The sequence below is a fragment of the Pongo pygmaeus genome, chromosome 19 (genome assembly GCF_028885625.2).
Source record: "Pongo pygmaeus isolate AG05252 chromosome 19, NHGRI_mPonPyg2-v2.0_pri, whole genome shotgun sequence".
Taxonomy (NCBI): Eukaryota; Metazoa; Chordata; class Mammalia; order Primates; family Hominidae; genus Pongo; species Pongo pygmaeus.
This window is the reverse complement of record NC_072392.2, coordinates 2,069,663-2,087,647: the sequence shown is the minus strand read 5'-3', so window position 1 is coordinate 2,087,647 and position 17,985 is coordinate 2,069,663. Positions and strand designations below refer to the sequence as shown.

The window sequence follows — 17,985 nt, the reverse complement described above, 5'->3', positions numbered from 1 at the left end:
CTTGAGCTCAGGAGGTGGAGGTTGCAGTGAGCCGAGATTGCGCCACCACACTCCAGCCTGGGCAACAGAGTGAGGCTCTGTCTCAGGAATTATTAGGGCGAAAAAAAAGGAACAGAGTAAACAATTGTCTTCATATTTGTATGTCTCTTTATAGTTTACAAAATATTTTTGAATTTATTTCCTCCAGTTACTCTATAGAGTAGTTATTTTTACATTCAGGTGAAGAAACTGAGTCCCAGATCGTCTCAAAGACTTCATTGAGATCCAGCACTATTCCATAGAGTCAGGTCTCCTGACTACTAATATCAGAATGTTTTCTTTCATTTGCCTGGGACTCAAGAATCACCCTCTCTCTTTCTCAGTAAATTTTGTATCACACTGCTGACTGTTTTTTTTGGTAGTCAGGTTTAGGCTGAAAACTTTATAGTTTGTTGTGTTTTTTTGGTAGTCAGGTTTAGGCTAAAAACTTTATACTTTGTTGAGGACCGCTAGTGCCTTACCAGTGCTACCTTGTCATTTTCACCCCATCCCTGTCCTTTGAGGGTTGAAGTTAGTGTTTCTTGGCTTTTCTACTAACTGATTGTTTTTCCTGAAGGTAAAATATGCCTTGATCAGTGCCCAGCGATGCATGATATGCCAAGGAGATATTGCTAGGTACCGGGAGCAAGCCAGTGATACAGCGAACTATGGGAAAGCACGCAGGTACTTTTACCTCCGCTTCGTTATTTCTCTTCCCTGTGTGGCTCTAAGCTAAGCCTTACGAAGAGCAGTAGGCCATATGGGTGTTGTACAGGTGTCCCTATTGGTCCCTGGAGTCATGCCTTACTACTCCAGGGTTACATCTAGCACTCTACCTTATGTTTTAAGTATTAGGGCTATCAGGATGAATTGGGAAAAAGCTAATCTGGAACTAGCATTTTCTTATTGTTTTTCTGTTCTAGTTGGTACCTGAAGGCCCAGCACATTGCTCCCAAGAATGGGCGCCCCTATAACCAGTTGGCTTTGCTGGCAGTGTATACGGTAAGAAATCCTGTGGACGGGAAAAGTGCTTTGCAGGAAGTATCTTACAATATGGAGTTTGGTAATATCAGTTCCTGGAGCTTCATTTTATCTCATCACTGTAGCCCAAAGAATATCCCCTCAAATTCCTTTTGCTGCAGTTACTCTCAGAATTAAGTTGTGAGGGATTCCTCAGTTCACTTAAGTCTGTACTTCATCTATCCGCTTACCACTGCACTTAAATTCCTGAGGGAATGCTCATGCTCCAGCTAAACACCATTCTCTGTTTCTGAACAGAGCTTCTGCTCTGAATTTTGTCTTGATTCTCTTCCCTTTCTGTTGAACTAGGCAACTCATTCTAGAAGAAAAATAAGGCTTACTTCTCTCCCTGAAAGTTTTCACCTAGCTCTAAGTAGTCAGATATTTGCTTCCTTTCCCTAGATCCTGTTACTTCTTTTAACTTTTTATCTAAAGTACCTCCTTAGCAGAAGCACAGTAAGCACCAGATTGTACCACTCTAGGTCTAATCATTGTGCTCTAAATATGTCTCTAATGGAGAAGCGGGCCTTGGGAGCTGAGAGAGCTCCTAGGGAGAAAGCTGAATTCAAGGGGGAAGGTGGGGACCAGTGGTAGGTACCAGAGGTTCCATCGTAAGAAGTAAATAAGATGCTCATTAGCAAGGAGAAAACTTTCTTTTCTTTTTTTTTTTTTAGAGAGGCAGGGTCTTGCTCTGTCACCCAGGCTGGAGTGCAGTGACACAAACTCCTGGCTCAGGTGATCCTCCTGCCCCAGCCTCCCAAGTAACTGGGACTACAGGCACACACTACTGCACCTAGATAACAAAAAGTATTTTTCTGTAGAGACGGGGTATTGCTTTGTTGCCCAGGCTGGCCTCAAACACCTGGGCCCAAGTGATCCTCCAGCCTTAGCCTCCCAAGAAAATTCTTAATAATTATGGATTGAAATAGTTGATTAAGTAATGTGGTTTACTGAAACACGTCTTTCAAAATTTGTTGAATCTCTCTCTCCTGTTTTTACCTCTGTCTTATTCTCTGTGATGGGTTTATGTGATTTTTTTTCCTGCCCCTCTTTGTAGCGTTAGTTTTTCTCCCCCTTTTCTCTATATGCATCTTTTCCTTATTCCTTCTTTGTAATCATTGAACAAACTGTTAATTAGAAAATACAATTAACCATCACCTTTATCTAGTGTCAGAACATTTTCTTTTTTTTGTTTTTGAGATGGAGTCTCGCTCTTTCGCCCAGGCTGGAGTGCAGTGGCGCAGTCTTGGCTCACTGCAAGCTCTGCCTCCCGGGTTCACGCGATTCTCCTGCCTCAGCCTCCTGAGTAGCTGGGACTACAGGCACCCGCCACCGTGCCCGGCTAATTTTTTGTATTTTTAGTAGAGACGGGGTTTCACCGTGTTAGCCAGGATGGTCTTGATCTCCTGACCTTGTGATCCACCCACCTCGGCCTCCCAAAGTGCTGAGATTACAGGCGTGAGCCACCGCGCCTGGCCATGTGTCAGAACATTTTCATCACCCCAAAGGAGACCTGATACTTATGCTTTCCATCCTTCTCTCCCCTCAGCCCCTGACAACCACTAATCTGATTTCTGTCTCTGTATCTTTACCTATTCTGGATGTCTCACATAAATGGGATCATGTAACGTATGACTTTTTGCAGTTCTCTACTGATACACGATGTTGAGCATCTTTTCGTATGCTTGCCATCTACATATCTTATTCAGTGAGTTGTTCAGATCTTTTGGCCCCCCCCCCACTTTTTTGCCCATTTTTAAAATTGAGTTTTTTCCCTTATTTAAGAGTTCTTTGTATATTTTGGTTACAAGTCCTTTATCAGGTGTGTGTTTTGCATCTATTTTCTCCCAGACTGTGGCTTGTCTTCGCATTCTTCAGCAGTGTCTTTTGCAGAGCAGAAGTTTTAAATTTTAATGAAATCCATCTTACCAGTTATTTCTTTCATGGGTTATGCTTCTGGTGTTTTATTTAAGAAGTTGTCTTCAAACCCATGGGTAACTTAATGTTGTGTTATTTTCTAGCAGTTGTATAGTTTTATGTTTTACATTTAGGTCTGTAATACATTTTGAGTTAATTTTTGTGAAAAGTGTGAGGCTCGTGTATAGATTTATTGATGCAGGTGGATATACAGTTGTTCTAGCACCATTTGTTGAAATGACTGTCCTTTCACTATTGAATTGCCTTTGCTCCTTTGTCAAAGACCAGCTGACTATATTTGCATGGGTTTATTTCTGGCCTCTCTGTTGATCTATTTCTCTGTTCTTTGGTTAGTACCATACTGTCTTTGGTTCCTGTAACTTTATGTCTTGAAGTTCAGTAGTGTCAGTCTTCCACCTTTGTTTTTCAGTATTGTATTGGCTATTCTGGATCTTTTGCCTTCCCATGTAAACCTTAGAATCTGTTTGTTGATATCCACAAACCTAGTGAGTATTAAGTGGTAACTCATTGTGGTTTTTTATTGGATTCTCCTAGCAACTAATGATGTGCATCTTTTCATGTGCTGATTTGCTATTGGAAGAAATATCTATTTCATTGCTCATTGAGAAAAATTTTAATTACATATATATATAAAAGTAATAATAATAATTTTTTTTTTTTGAGATGGAGCCTTGCTCTGTTGCCCAGGCCGGAGTGCAGTGCTGCAGTAGTCTCGGCTTACTGTAACCTCCGCCTCCTGGGTTCAAGCTATTCTCCTGCCTCAGCCTCCAGGGTAGCTGGGATTACAGGTGCACACCACCACCCCCTGCTAATTTTTTTGTATTTTTGGTAGAGATGGGGTTTCACCATGTTGGCCAGGCTGGTCTTGAACTCTTGACCTCAAGTGATCCACCTACCTCAGCCTCACACTGGGATTATATGCGTGAGCCACTGCACCTGTCAATTTTAAAATTTTAATTGTAAAATACTCATAAAATTTATCCTCTCACCCATATATATATGTGTGTATATATATTTAAGAGATAGGATCACGCTGTCACCTAGGCTGGAGTGCAGTGACACAATCATAGCTCACTGCAGTGTCGACCTCCTGGGCTCAAGTGATCCTCCTGCCTTAGCCTCCTGATTAGCTGGGACTGCAGGCACACACCACCATACCCCGGTAATATTTTGATTTTTTGTATAGACAGGATCTCACTCTGTTGCCCAGGCAGGTCTTGGAACTCCTGGCCTCAAGTGATCCTCTTGCGTTGGCCTTTCAAACTGCTGAGATTACAGGCATGAGCCACTGCTCCCAGTCACTTAATTTTGTTTGTTTGTTTGTTTTTTGTTTTTTGAGGCAGGGTCTCACTTTGTCACGCAGGCTGGAATACAGTGGCATGACCTCAGCTCACTGCAGCGTCGACCTCCCAGGTTCAAGCTATTCTCCTGCCTCAGCCCCCCAAATAGCTGCAACTACAGGTGACCGCCGCCACACCTGGCTAATTTTTTTTTTTTTTTTTTTGAGACGGAGTCTTGCTCTGTTGCCCAGGCTGGAGTGCAGTGGTGCTATTTCGGCTCACTGCAAGCTCCGCCTCCCTGGTTCACGCCATTCTCCTGCCTCAGCCTCCTGAGTAGCTGGGACTACAGGCGCCCGCCACCACACCTGGCTAATTTTTTGTATTTTTAGTAGAGCCGGGGTTTCACCGTGTTAGCCAGGATGGTCTCAATCTCCTGACCTTGTGATCCGCCCACCTCGGCCACCCAAAGTGCTGGGATTACAGGCGTGAGCCACCACACCCGGCCGCTCACACCTGGCTAATTTTTGTATTTTTTGTAGAGACGGAATTTTGCCATGTTATCCAAGCTGGTCTTGAACTCCTGAGTTCCTAAGTGATCTGCCCACCTCAGCCTCTCAAAGTGCTAGGATACAGGTGTGAGCCACCAGCCCTGCCTATCTTACCCACTTTTTTTTTTTTTTTAAATTGAGAGAAGGTCTCTGTCACCCAGGCTGGAGTGCAGTGGCCTGATCTTGGCTCACTGCAGCCTCTGCCTCCCAGGCTCCAGTGATCCTCCCACCCCAGCCTCCCAAGTAGCTGGGACCACAGGCGCATGCCACTCCACTTGACTAAATTTTTTGTATTTTTGGTAGAGATTTGGTTTCACTATGTTGCTCAGGCTGGTCTTGAACTCCTGACTTCAAGCTAGCCACCTGCCTCAGCCTCCCAAAGTGCTGGGATTACAGTCATGAGCCACCGCTCCCGGGCTGTCTTACTCTTTTTCTTTTTTTTGAGATGGAGTCTTGCTCTTAGGCCCAGGCTGGAGTGCAGTGGCACGATCTTGGCTCACTGTAACCTCCACCTCCCAGATTCAAGTGATTCTCCTTTCTCAGCTTCCTGAGTAGCTGGGACCACAGGCTTATACCACCACGCCTGGCTAATTTTTGTATTTTTAATGGATATGGGGTTTCGCCATGTTGGCCAGGCTGGTCTCGAACTCCAGACCTCAGGTGATCCGCCCACCTTGGCCTCCGAAAGTTCTGGGATTACAGGCGTGAGCCACCGTGCCCAGCCTGTCTTACCAATTTTTAAGTGTAGCTTCAGTAGCATTAAGTACATTCTTATTGTAGTGTAACCAATCTCCAGAATGCTCTTCATTTTACAAAACTGAAACTCCATGTCTATTAAATAATAGCTCCCACTTCTCTCTTCCCACAACCTCTGCAACTACCCTTCTGCTTTCCGTCACTATGAATTTGGCTACTCTAGGTACCTCATATAAGTGGAATTATACAGTATTTGTCCTTTTGTGACTGGCTTATTTCACTTAGCTTAGGTCCTCTAGGTTCATCCATGTTGTAGCATGTGTCAGAATTTCCTCCTTTTGGAGGGTGAATTATATTTCATTGTGTATATATACCACATTTTATATGTACATTCACCCATTGATGGATACTTGGATTGCTTCCATCTGTTGGCTATTGTGAATAATGCCGCAGCGAACATGGGTGTTCAAATAAAATCTCTTCAAGACCCTGCTTCCAATTCTTCTGGGTACATACCCAGAAAACGAATTACTAGATCATATGGTAATTCTGATTTTAGTTTTTTAGAACAACCATATTGTTTTCCATAGCAGCTACACCATTTTACATTCCAACCAACAGCATGCAAGGCTTCTGATTTCTCCACTTTCTTGCCAACACTTGTTATTTTCTGCTTTTCTGATAGTAGCCATCGTAATGGTGGTGAGGTGATATCACATTATGGTTTTAATTTATGTTTCCCTAATGATTAGCATTTTTTCATATGCACATTGGTCATTTGCATATTGTCTTTGGAGAAATGTCTATTCACGTCCTTTGTCCATTTAAGAATTGTTATTTTAGCCAGGCGCGGTGGGTCACGCCTGTAATCCCAGCACTTTGGGAGGCTGAGGCGGGCGGATCACGAGGTCAGGAGATTGAGACACGGTGAAACCCCGTCTCTACTAAAAATACAAAAAATTAGCCAGGCGCAGTGGCAGGCGCCTGTAGTCCCAGCTACTGGTAAGGCTGAGGCAGGAGGATGGCGTGAACCCACGAGGCGGAGCTTGCAGTGAGCCAAGATCGCACCACTGCACTCCAGCCTGGACGACACAGCGAGACTCCGTCTCAAAAAAAAAAAAAAAAAAATTGTTATTTTATCTTTTGTGTTGTCAAGATGTATGAGTTATTTATATATTCTGGATGCTATACCTTTATTAGATATATAATTTGCAAACATTTTCTTCCATCTTGTGGATTGTCTTTTCATTCTGTTGAGAATATCTTTTGATGCACAAGAGTTTTTTAATTTTGTTGAAGTCCAGTTTATCTTTTTTTCTTTTGTTCCTCTCACTTTCGATGTCATAGCTAAGAAACTATTACCAAATCCAAGGTTTAGAAAATTTACCTCTACGTTTTCTTCTTAAGAGTTTTAGACTTTTACCTCTTATATTTAGGTCTCTGATTAATTTTAGGTTAATTTTTATATATAGTATGAGGTAAAGGTCCAACTTCATTCTTTTACATGTGGTTATTACATTCTCTTAGCACCATTTGTTGAAGGGACTGTTCTTTCTTCATTGAATGGTCTTGGTTCTCTTGTCAAAAGTCACTTTATATGTGGGTTTTTTCTGAACTCTCAGTTTTCTTCCATTGATTTATATGTCAATCTTCATGCCAGTACCATAGCTGTGTTAGTTACTGTAGGTTTGTGGTAAGAAAAATTGGGAAATGTGAGTCCCCTAACTTTGTTTTTGTTTTTTGTTTTGTTTTTTTTTTTTGGCCATTTGAGGTCCCTTGTAATTACGTATGGATTTTAGGATCAGCTTTTTCATTTTTGCAAAATCATTGGAATTTTGATAAGGTTGTACTGCATCTGTAGATTGCTTTGGGAAGTATTGCCATCTTCAAAATATTAAGCCTTCTAATTCGTGAACACAGGGTGTCTTTTCATTTACTTCATTGTTTAATTTCTTTTAACCCTGTGTATAATAAGTTTTGCACTTCCTTGGTTAAATGTATTCCTAAGTATGTCATTCTTTTTGATGCTTTTGCAAAAGGAATTGTTTTCTTTTTTTTCTCTCTCTTTCTCTCTATTTTTTTAGACAGGGTCTCGGCCCGGTGGGGTGGTTCACACCTGTAATCCCAGCACTTTGGGAGGCTGAGGTGGGCGGATCACTTGAGGTCAGGAGTTCGAGACCAGCCTGGCCAACTTGGTGAAACCCCATCTCTACTAAAAATATAAAAATTAGCCAGGTGTGGCAGCACACACCTGTAGTCCCAGCTACTCAGGAGGCTGAGACGGGAGAATTGCTCAAATCCGGGAGGTGGAGTTTGTAGTGAGCTGAGATCATGCCACTGCACTCCAGCCTGGATGACAGAGCGAGACTTCATCTCAAAAAAGAAAAAAAAAAAAAGAAAAGAGGGTCTCACTATGTTGCCAAGGCTGGTCTTGAACTCCTGGCTTCAAGTGAGCCTCCTCCCTCTGCCTCCCAAAGTGCTGGGATTATAGGCCTGAGCCATTGTGCCTAGCCAGAAATTGTTTTCTTAATTTCTTTTTTTCAGATTGCTCATTGCTAGTATATAGAAATGTAACTGAATTTCGTGTGTTGATCTTGTATGTTGCAACTGTGCTGAATTCCCTCAATGGCTTTTTGTCATTTGAATTAAATTTTCTTTTTCACAGACCTGTGACCTAGATTCGCACTTCCTTCAAGTTCTTTTCCTCTATCCCTCTTTTTTCTGTCTGTCTCATCTTAGTTGTCTGTTAGCAACATTTTCCCAACTTTTCTGCCAATTCCAGTCAGTCATTCTGTCTCTTCCAATCAGTGAATCTCAGGTATTTACTGAGAACACAACACGTGTACAGTGCTTTGCTAGATGCCAGGAATAATAAAATATTGACTTGCTTTCTTCCCTGAAAAAAAAATGTGTTGAGAAAACAAGTGAGATGTATAGACAGTGATGCAAATTAGACTTGATAAATATGTAATTGATTGTTAGATGCACCATTATCTTCTGTTCCACTAAGAAAAATGCTGCAAATTAAAATAAGACATAACAATAGATACTGATTGTAAGTTGTATCTCTGTTTTGGAAATTTTTTCATATGAAAAAATATTTTATAGAATTAATATAATACAGTCTCAAATCAGGTGAGTGGTGTAGATAGAAATTAGTATGGATTGGAATAATAATAAAAATAGCTACCAATTAACTGTAATGGTGTGCCAAATATTCTGTTAAACTATATGCATTATATAAATTTAATCTTTTTGGGAGCCATATGTTGTAAACATTTCCATTTTGCAAATAAGGAAACCTCTCTAGGTTAACGTGCTGTGTCATACCTAATAAATGCGAGACCCAATTCAGACTCAGACACTGACCTTAGAACCTGCACCTCTAGCCATGCCAGGTGAATATAAGATAGGATTTTTGAAGAATGAGTAGACGCTGGGGAGAGAGAGAAGCTAGCATTTTAAGTGTATTTTGAAACAGTTATGGAAAACATTGAAAATGTACATGAATTTGGAGAAAAAGTGAGAAAGCCTTTTGGATATTCTTTCTGCCTTTGTTTCAATGTTTTCCTTTTTCCTTCTTTCTGACCCACTTCCTTTTTCTTTACTTCTTCTTTTCCCTATTAATTGCTTATAAATAGACTTGCTGAATTTCTTGAATAATATCCATAAAATGTTCAACTCAGCTACTAATTATTTATTTTAAAAAATTATCAATAACAATGGCAACATCATTAATTAAGTACAGTTAAGTGTGAGACAGTGGACAACACTTTGTAAACCTGAGGATACTCCTCCATTGGGTATTATTACTCCCATTGTAATGTTGAGGATATAGGAACTCAGGAAGATTATTACATAATAATGTAATAATCTTGGAGACGTTTGTCCAAAGTTTCCAAGTCAACTCCTGGATTAGCCAGTATTTGGACCAAGGTCTGTCTGGCTTGTAATTTCATGACTTCATTATAGCATACTGACTCTCTGATAAGAACAGGAAATATAAAGTGAATTGAACATCATGCTTTTTCTAAGAACAAGATGTAATTTCTGTTTATATTTTAAGAGGCTGTTTATTCCTTTCTCTCCTTATGAGTACTTGGTTCTTGGAGCACCTCTGCATGTAAGATATAATACTGTGCAAGAAGAGATCTGTGATGTAATTGCAATGGCTTCTCCCGTGGATAGCATTTCTATTTTGTTGTTGGGATTCCTCTCAGTTTGGGAGACAGGCTAGGAGAGATAGTAGGGTTTCCTGAGTCAGCTGCCTCTTGCTGGAGTTAGGACGAGAATTGGTTGACTGAATGTCTCTGGCCTCTTTCCACAGAGGAGGAAGCTTGACGCTGTCTATTACTATATGCGCAGTTTAGCTGCCAGCAACCCTATCCTGACTGCCAAGGAGAGTCTCATGAGCTTGTTTGAAGAGACCAAGCGGAAGGTGAGTGGGGATGTGTCAGAACCCTTCCTTCCTCGAATAGTGCATTTCCCTGAGTGCTGGTGTGCCCTAGCTCTGCGCACTGGCAGGATCGTAGCCAGTGAGGTTTATCCAAGGTGCAGTTATTGCTCAGTGTCTCTGTGTCCTCAGGGAATGACTCATCGTGTCCTTAAATGGTCCCATCAGACTGTGCTGATGGGTAGTTGGTCAGCCCCTGTGCAGAACAAAACTGTGATCTTCAGGAGAGCTTTCAGGGGCCCTTGGATGTACATGTACATGTTCTACAGCATTCAGTCTACAGAATTAATAACTATAGGAGACAAAGCAGATGACACTCTGCTACTTTGGGACTGTGGTACAGTATTTTTATTGTCAAATAAATACCGATGAGGTGAGACTTTTCTCTTTGTAAGCCGAGTCTCAGGAGAGTCTGAGCTCATGTGTGTTTTTTGTTTTTGAGACGGAGTTTTGCTCTTGTTGCCCAGGCTGGAGTGCAATGATGCGATCTCGGCTCACTGCAACCTCTGCCTCCCGGTTTTAAGTGATTCTCATGCCTCAGCCTCCCGAGTAGCTAGGATTACAGGTGTGTGCCACCATACCCAGCTAATTTTGTATTTTTAGTAGAGACAGGGTTTCACTATGTTGGTCAGGCTGGCCTCAAACTCCTGACCTCAAGTAATCTGCCTGCCTCGGCATCTCTAAGTGCTGGGATTAACAGGCGTGAGCCACCACACCAGGCCATGAGCTAATGTGTTTGTATGTTATATAGGCAGAACAGATGGAAAAGAAGCAACATGAGGAATTCGAACTGAGCCCTGACCAATGGCGGAAAGGAAAGAAGTCTACTTTCCGGCATGTTGGAGATGACACCACTCGCCTGGAGATCTGGATTCATCCATCCCATCCACGGTCTTCCCAGGGCACTGAGTCTGGGAAGGATTCTGAGCAAGAGAATGGGCTGGGCAGCCTGAGTCCTAGTGATGTAAGTTCCTGAGAATGATGCAATGAGCCAAACTAGCTCAGTAAGCCTGGGTGCCCTGGTTCATACAGCTGCGAGGCACAGATACTTCCCACTGATTGCGAGGAAGACAAACCACTTGAGGTTCCCTGATGGTCTTTTCCCTTCTCATGTACGCTTCCTTTATCTTTATTATGTACTTCCCTCTCTCACCACTGTGTGTCACTGCAGAATTTAGTAAAAGTAGGATTAGAATTTTTTTTTTTTTTTTTTGCTGCTTTTTGTTCAGTGTCATCAACATGATGCTTTAGGATTCTGTGTGGGATTTTGTACTTATCTTTTCCTCTTGGTTGACCTTATATTCCGAGAATGAACTAAAGTAGCGTGGATAGGTTGGTTAGTCTGATTTGTGATGGGCTTTCTATGGGATATCCTCTTATAACTCTTGGGCGGGGACTTTTTCCTTTGAGCCAGGAGAAATGACAGTAGAAAAATCACAGGCTTGTTTAGAAGATTTCTCCTCTTCATTGACTCAGTAAGTAATTATCGACAGTGTGCCAGTCGCTAAACATACAGTGAACAAGATCTCTTGCTGTCTCGGTGCATTCTAGTGGAGGACGCAAGAGACTGAACAGTGTAATTAATTTTGTTTTTGGGGTGCACACCCAGTATATGAGAGCACATAGCCATGGGACCAAAGCAGCCATTGGTCAATTAAAGTATAAAGAACAAGTAGGAGTTAGCTTGAGAAGGAAAGGGAGGTGGTAAAGTGATTCCCAGGCAAAGGAAATAGCATATGCAAACGGCTGAGGCTGGCGGGGGGGGGGAGAGAGCACGGTAGGTGGAAAACTGCAGTGGCAGGTTCATTGCGCCTTAAGGGTAAAATTCACCCAGTGGGTGGTGTAAGCTGGGGCTAGATGTTGAAGGGTCATACGATAAATTATTTGACCTTTATCCTGAAAATAGTAGGGAGCTATTGGATGCTTTAAATAGAGGAATAACATCTGCTCTTCAGAAATACAACCCTGGCCGCTTTGTAAAATGTTTGGAGAAGAGTAAGACTAGAAATAGGAGACAAGGAGGGTGCTGCGGTAGTTCCAAGTGAGATATGAAAAAGACTTGAACCAAGAAATGGCTTTGGAGGTGGGAAGAAGTGAACAGACACAAGTCATATTATTACAGTAGAATCCAAAAGACTTGGTTGAACGTGGGGAGCTCAGGGAGAAGAAAGAGTCAAGGTCTGGTGTGGTGGCTCCCATCTGTAATCCCAGCACTTTGGGAGGCCAAGGCAGGGGGATCGCTGGAGCCTAGGAATTCAGTACCAGCCTGGTCAACAAAACGAGGCTTCTGTCTCTACAAAAAAATTTTCAAAATTAGCTGGGCATGGTGATGCGGGCCTCTAGTCCTAGCTACTCAGGAGTCTGAGGCAGGAGGATTGCTTGAGTCCAAGAGTTCAAGGCTGTCATGAGCTATGATCCAGCCTAGGTGCCAGAGCAAGACCCTGTCTCAAAAAAGTCAAGAATGAGCCCAAGAGCGTCAAGGCTGCACCACTGCACTGCGGCCTGACTGATGAGTGAGACTCTGCCTTCCAAAAAATAAATGAATACAATCAAAAACAGGGTCGGTCTCTGTTGCTCAGGCCGGAGTGCAGTGACGCGATCGAAATCCTGAATTCCAGTGACCTTCCTGCCTCACCCTCCTGAGTTGCTGGGAACAGGCACGTGCCACCACACCCAGCCAGTTTCTTGTAGAGATGGAGACTTGCCCTGTTGCCTAGGCTGGTCTCAGACTCCTGGCCTCAAGCAGTCCTCCCGTGGCCTCCCAAAGATCTGGGATTACAGGCATGAGGTGTATCATGTCTGTCCCATTTTATTTCTAATTAGACAAATAATAGATGAATATATTTTTGGTAAAAACTTTAAATTCTTGTAGGTAGACTACAACGTGGTAATTTGTTTTCTAAACTATTGATGAAACTATTTATATATTTTTAGTTTGTACATCACCCTTGGGTAACTATTACCCTTAATTTTCTTTAAATTCAAATCTTTGAGTTTGGGCTTTTCGTTTTAGGCTACCAGCCCTTGAAGAAATCTGCAGTTTCTGGCCTGACGCGGTGGCTCATGCCTGTAATCCCAGCACTTTAGGAGGCTGAGGCGAGCAGATCACTTGAGGTCAGGACTTCGAGACCAGCCTGGCCAACATGGTGAAACCCTGTCTCTACTAAAAATACAAAAAAATTAGGTGGGCGTGGCAGCGCACTTCTGTAATCCCAGCTACTCGGGAGGCTGAGGCAGGAGAGTTGCTTGAACCCGGGAGGCGGAGGTTGCAGTGAGCCGAGATCGTGCCACTGCACTCCAGCCTGGGCAAAGAAGCCAGACTTTGTCTCAAAAAAAAAGAAGAAATCTGCAGTTTCATAACTTTTCATTTATCTAGCCAGGAAACCACACTGCCATTTTTACCTGCTTTCTCAGGCCCAAGTTAGCTTCCTATATTCTTTTTTTTCTCTCACAGTAGGTCCCAAGAGCTTAGCTTGCTTTCTCTGTTCCTTGGAACACACACATTGATAAGAAGTGAGCATTGAGGATAGAGAAATTAACCAAAAATGATTTTTAACCTCAAAGAGTACTTGGTCATGTGAGGAAGACATAGGTGTGTCATTATAGTTCCGTGTGGTAAGTACTGTGGTAAAGGCAAGCGTGAGAGGCCGCGGGAGCACGCAGTTGGAACACCTAATCCAGTCATGGTTAGGGAAGGCTGGGGCGAGGCCGCGTTTTGCAGCTTAAAGATGACGTAAAGACATTTCTACGTGGAGGCATGAAAATGTGGATGAGGCATGGAGGCTTCAGGAACTGCGAGTAGTTCAGTATGGCTGGAGTCTAGAGTGTGAGAAGTTCTCCTGTGAGCGACTTGAGTCATGCTTGACATGTTCCTTTCCTCTGTCCCCACATCCAATCAGTACCACCTGGTATTAGGAGGTGGCTACTGTTGAATCCACCTCCTAATTGTAACTTGAAGCCATCTACTTCTCTCCTTTCTCCATTGCTGCCATCGTAGTTCAAGCTATCACCATTTCAGTAATCCATATACTATGGAAAGAAGTCCGTAATGGTCTTTTCAGATTTATTCCTGGTCCTCTTCTGGCCTTTCATGTTAGACAGTAACCCAAATGAATGAACTTCCAAATACCCATTTCTGATCATGCCACTCCCTTCTTGAAAGTGTTTACTTATTTCTGTTTGCTCTTACAATCAGGTCTAAAATCCTCGACATAGTCCACTGGGTCCCTCATGATCTGGCTCCTGCTACTTCAAATCTTACACTTTTCATACTTTTCTTCCTTTGTTACTGTGTTCCAGCCACACTGGCTTCTTCCTTGAAGGATCCAAGCTCTTTTCTGGCTCCTGGCTGTTGTACATCTCTGCCCGCAACGCACTTACCTCTCACTGGTATTTCTGCCTTTATCAGTCACTTTCTTTCTTGCCCTTCAGGTCTCAGCCTAAATGTCACGTTTTCAAGGAAGCATTTCCTGATCCCTGAGACTGGCCATTTCGCCTTTGTAATACCACATTTCTGGTTTAAGTGCTTTTAAGTGTAGTTTTGTGCAGATCTTTCCCTTGCTAGATTGAAGGCTCTGTGAGAGTAGAGTCATATCTAGTGTGTTCACTTCTTTGTCCCCAGTGCCTGCATATGGAAGGTTCTAAATAAATCTTATTTGATACACGAATGAGGGGAAAAGCAGCGAGGGATGAGGCTAGAGAAGGTAGCAGGGGCCAGGTCCTTCATAAATATTTTGAAGTTTGGCTGTCAGGTATTGAGGGCTTTTAATTTTTTTGGAGTTGTGTTGGTCATGTTTAAAAATTGATATATAATAATTGTACATATTTATGGGCTACATGTGATATTTTTATACATGCATAGAATGTGTAATGATCAAATCAGGGTATTTAGAATATCCATCACGTCAAACATTAGTCATTTAGGTACTAAGGATTTTAAGCAGAGGGATGATATAATTGGATTTCTATAATCACTCTTTCCAATACTTCCAGTACTGGAACAAATTTATTTTGTTTTAAAAGGAACTTTTCAAGTTGCGTAACTAATAACAATTCGTTGTCTCAAAATTAAACAGAAATGTATATATAGTTTAGGCTGGGTGCGGTGGCTCATGCCTGTAATGCCAGCACTTTGGGAGGCCGAAGCGGGCCAATCACCTGAGGTCAGGAGTTCGAGACCAGCCTGGCCAACATGGTGAAACCCCATCTGTACTAAAAATACAAAAAAATTACCCAGGCCTAGTGGTGTCTGCCTGTAATCCCAGCTACTTGGGAGGCTGAGGCAAGAGAATCGCTTGAACCCGGGAGGCGGAGGTTGCAGTGAGCCAAGATCGCACCATTGCACTCCAGCCTGGGCGACAGAGGGAGACTTTGTCTCAAAAAAAAAAAAAAGTATATATAGTTTAAAGTGGCAGTCACTTGTATTCTTTCCTTCAGAGACATCACTGTTAACTGATTGATGTCCTTCCAGACCTTTTTCTAAGCATTTATAAGTTTATACGTGTATGCACATACCTGTAAAAACATGAAATGCATTATAAAATTTTTTTTGAGAGACAGGATCTCCCTCTGTTTCTCAGGCTGGGGTGCGGTGGCATGGTCACGGCCCACTGGAGCCTCTATTTCCTGGGCTCAAGTGATCCTCCTGCCTTAGTCTTCTGAGTAGCTGGGACTGCAAGCATGCGCCACCATGCCTGGCTAATTTTTAAAAAATGTTTTGTAGAGATGAGATTTCCTTACGTTGCTCAGGCTGGTCTCAAACTTTTAGGCTCAAGCAATCCTCCCACCTTTGCCTCACAAAATGTTTGGATTATAGGTGTGAGCCACCAAGCCTGGCTGAAATACATTTTTTAACAAAAAGGGGGATAGTACTATGTATAACAGTCTGCAACTTACTTTTTAAAATTATTATTTGGACATAAATTATTCCTGCTATAATGCAATATATACATTCCTAAAAATTACTGTACTGTGCAAAATCATGCAATAAAAACCACACAGGGCTTGCGCAGAAAATGCAGTTAGCAGTACAACCCTCAAGAAACTTCCTCAGTGACATAGTGAAAAAGATAGGAGCCTGATTTAAAACTGTTGTACAATTTTATACATGTGAAATGGTAAATACGGCTGGGCGTGGTGGCTTATGCCTGTAATCCCAGCCCTTTAGGAGGCCAAGGCGGGCGGATCACGAGGTTAGGAGATCGAGACCATCCTAGCTAACACGGTGAAACCTCGTCTCTACTAAAAATACAGAAAGTTAGCTGGGCATGGTGGCAGGCACCTGTAGTCCCAGCTACTCGGGAGGCTGAGGCAGGAGGATGGCGTGAACCTGGGAGGTGGAGCTTGCAGTGAGCTGAGATCGCGCCACTGCACTCCAGCCTGGGCGACAGCGAGACTCTGTCTCAAAAAAAAATGAAAAATAAATAAATAAATAAATGTGTAAATACTACATTAAACATAGCACTTTACCTTGAAAAAGACATAAAGTAGGCCGGGCGCAGTGGCTCATGCCTGTAATCCCAACACTTTAGGAGGCTGAGGCAGGCGGATCACTTGAGGTTGGGAGTTCCAGACCAACCTGACTAACATGGAGAAACCCCATCTCTACTAAAAAAAAATTAGCCAGGCGTGGTGGCGCATGCCTGTAATCCCAGCTACTCAAGAGGCTGAGGCAGGAGAATCGCTTGAACCTGGGAGGTGGATGTTGCGGTGAGCCAAGATTGTGCCATTGCACTCCAGCCTGGACAAGAGGGAAACTCCGTCTCAAAAAACAAAAAGACATACAGTTGGCATGTGGAAGTGGACTTGGGAAGGGTTATGGCTTGTGAGTTATTGTGAAGTGGTAGAAGGAGGTTTACTTAAGATTTGATGGACAGAGGCCAGGTGCAGTGGTTTACGCCTGTAATCCCAGCACGTTGGGAGACCGAGGTGGGTGGATCACCTGAGGTTGGAAGTTCGAGACAAGCCTGACCAACATAGTGAAACCCTGTCTCTACTAAAAACACAAAAAATAAGCTGGGTGTGATGACGTATGCCTGTAATCCCAGCTACTCTGGAGGCCGAGGCGGGAGAATCACTTGAACCTGGAAAATGGAAGTTGTAGTGAGCCAAGATTGCACCATTGCACTCCAGCCTGGGCAACAAGAGCAAAACTCAAAAACGAAAACAAAAAAACATTTGCTGGACAGTTGTAACAGCAGATGTGGATAGGCCTGGATCCTAACATGATCATGTGGTGAACTGGGGTAGCTGTAGATGTTTGGGGTGTGTGCATGTGTATGTTTTGTGTATTCCTGTGCAGCTTGATTCAACTGGATGCAGTTCTTTGTGTTACCTGGTGTTTCTTGTAAACAAAATCACACATAAGCAAAGGCAAAGTTTGTGTTATGCCCAAATTGTTCATTTATGTATTTATGGCAATGAAACAAATTCTCATTTTCAAAATGAACATTGTACCAGAACTGGGTGATTAGCCTTAATTGGAATTGTTCCTTTGATAACTCCTAGAGAATTTCTAGCACAGACTGCTTAAATTTAGATACATGAGTAAACAGAAAGTTTGGCTTCAGGTGGTTGTCAGTAACAGTGGTAACATCCCAACTAGTCTGTTCTCTGCCAAGCATTTGCTTTGGATCTTTCTCTCTCTGAATGGTTGCAGGAGGTTAGCTTGTGGGTTGTTGGTTTTTAGTCTTGAGATGTGGTTTGGGTTGAACATCCAGCCTGGGGAGGGATTGCCAGCCTCAACTGCAAGTAGCATCCTATTGAGATTCACATTTCAACTCTTCCACCTGCCAGCCAGGCCCCTCCAAATCTGTGTTGCCAGGGTTCTGGGCATTTGTTATTTAGTGGCTATATCTTCTGCTGTTCTTCATCTCCCTTTAGAAACGGGGTACTGCTTGTCAAATGGGTTGTTGCTGACAGTCAGGGAGTTAATTACGGATATTAAATTACAGCATCAGAAATCATTTTCACACTGAAAAGCAAGGGTCTCTGATAGAACTGCTGAGGATTTTTTAGATCTGATTGTTTTATT

At 42.7% G+C, this 17,985-nt stretch overlaps 1 protein-coding gene across 2 annotated transcripts in view; it reads left to right on the top strand.

The window, feature by feature from the left end:
• The window catches only part of SMG6 (SMG6 nonsense mediated mRNA decay factor), a 247,592-nt gene that overhangs the window by 10,248 nt on the left and 219,359 nt on the right, over nt 1-17,985 (top strand). For both annotated transcript variants that reach the window (XM_054459768.2, XM_063655726.1), the window contains 4 exons: nt 596-702; nt 942-1,020; nt 9,828-9,938; nt 10,705-10,917. In XM_054459768.2, coding sequence (XP_054315743.1) covers nt 596-702; nt 942-1,020; nt 9,828-9,938; nt 10,705-10,917 — 510 coding nt within the window. The remainder of the gene's footprint in view (nt 1-595; nt 703-941; nt 1,021-9,827; nt 9,939-10,704; nt 10,918-17,985) is intronic.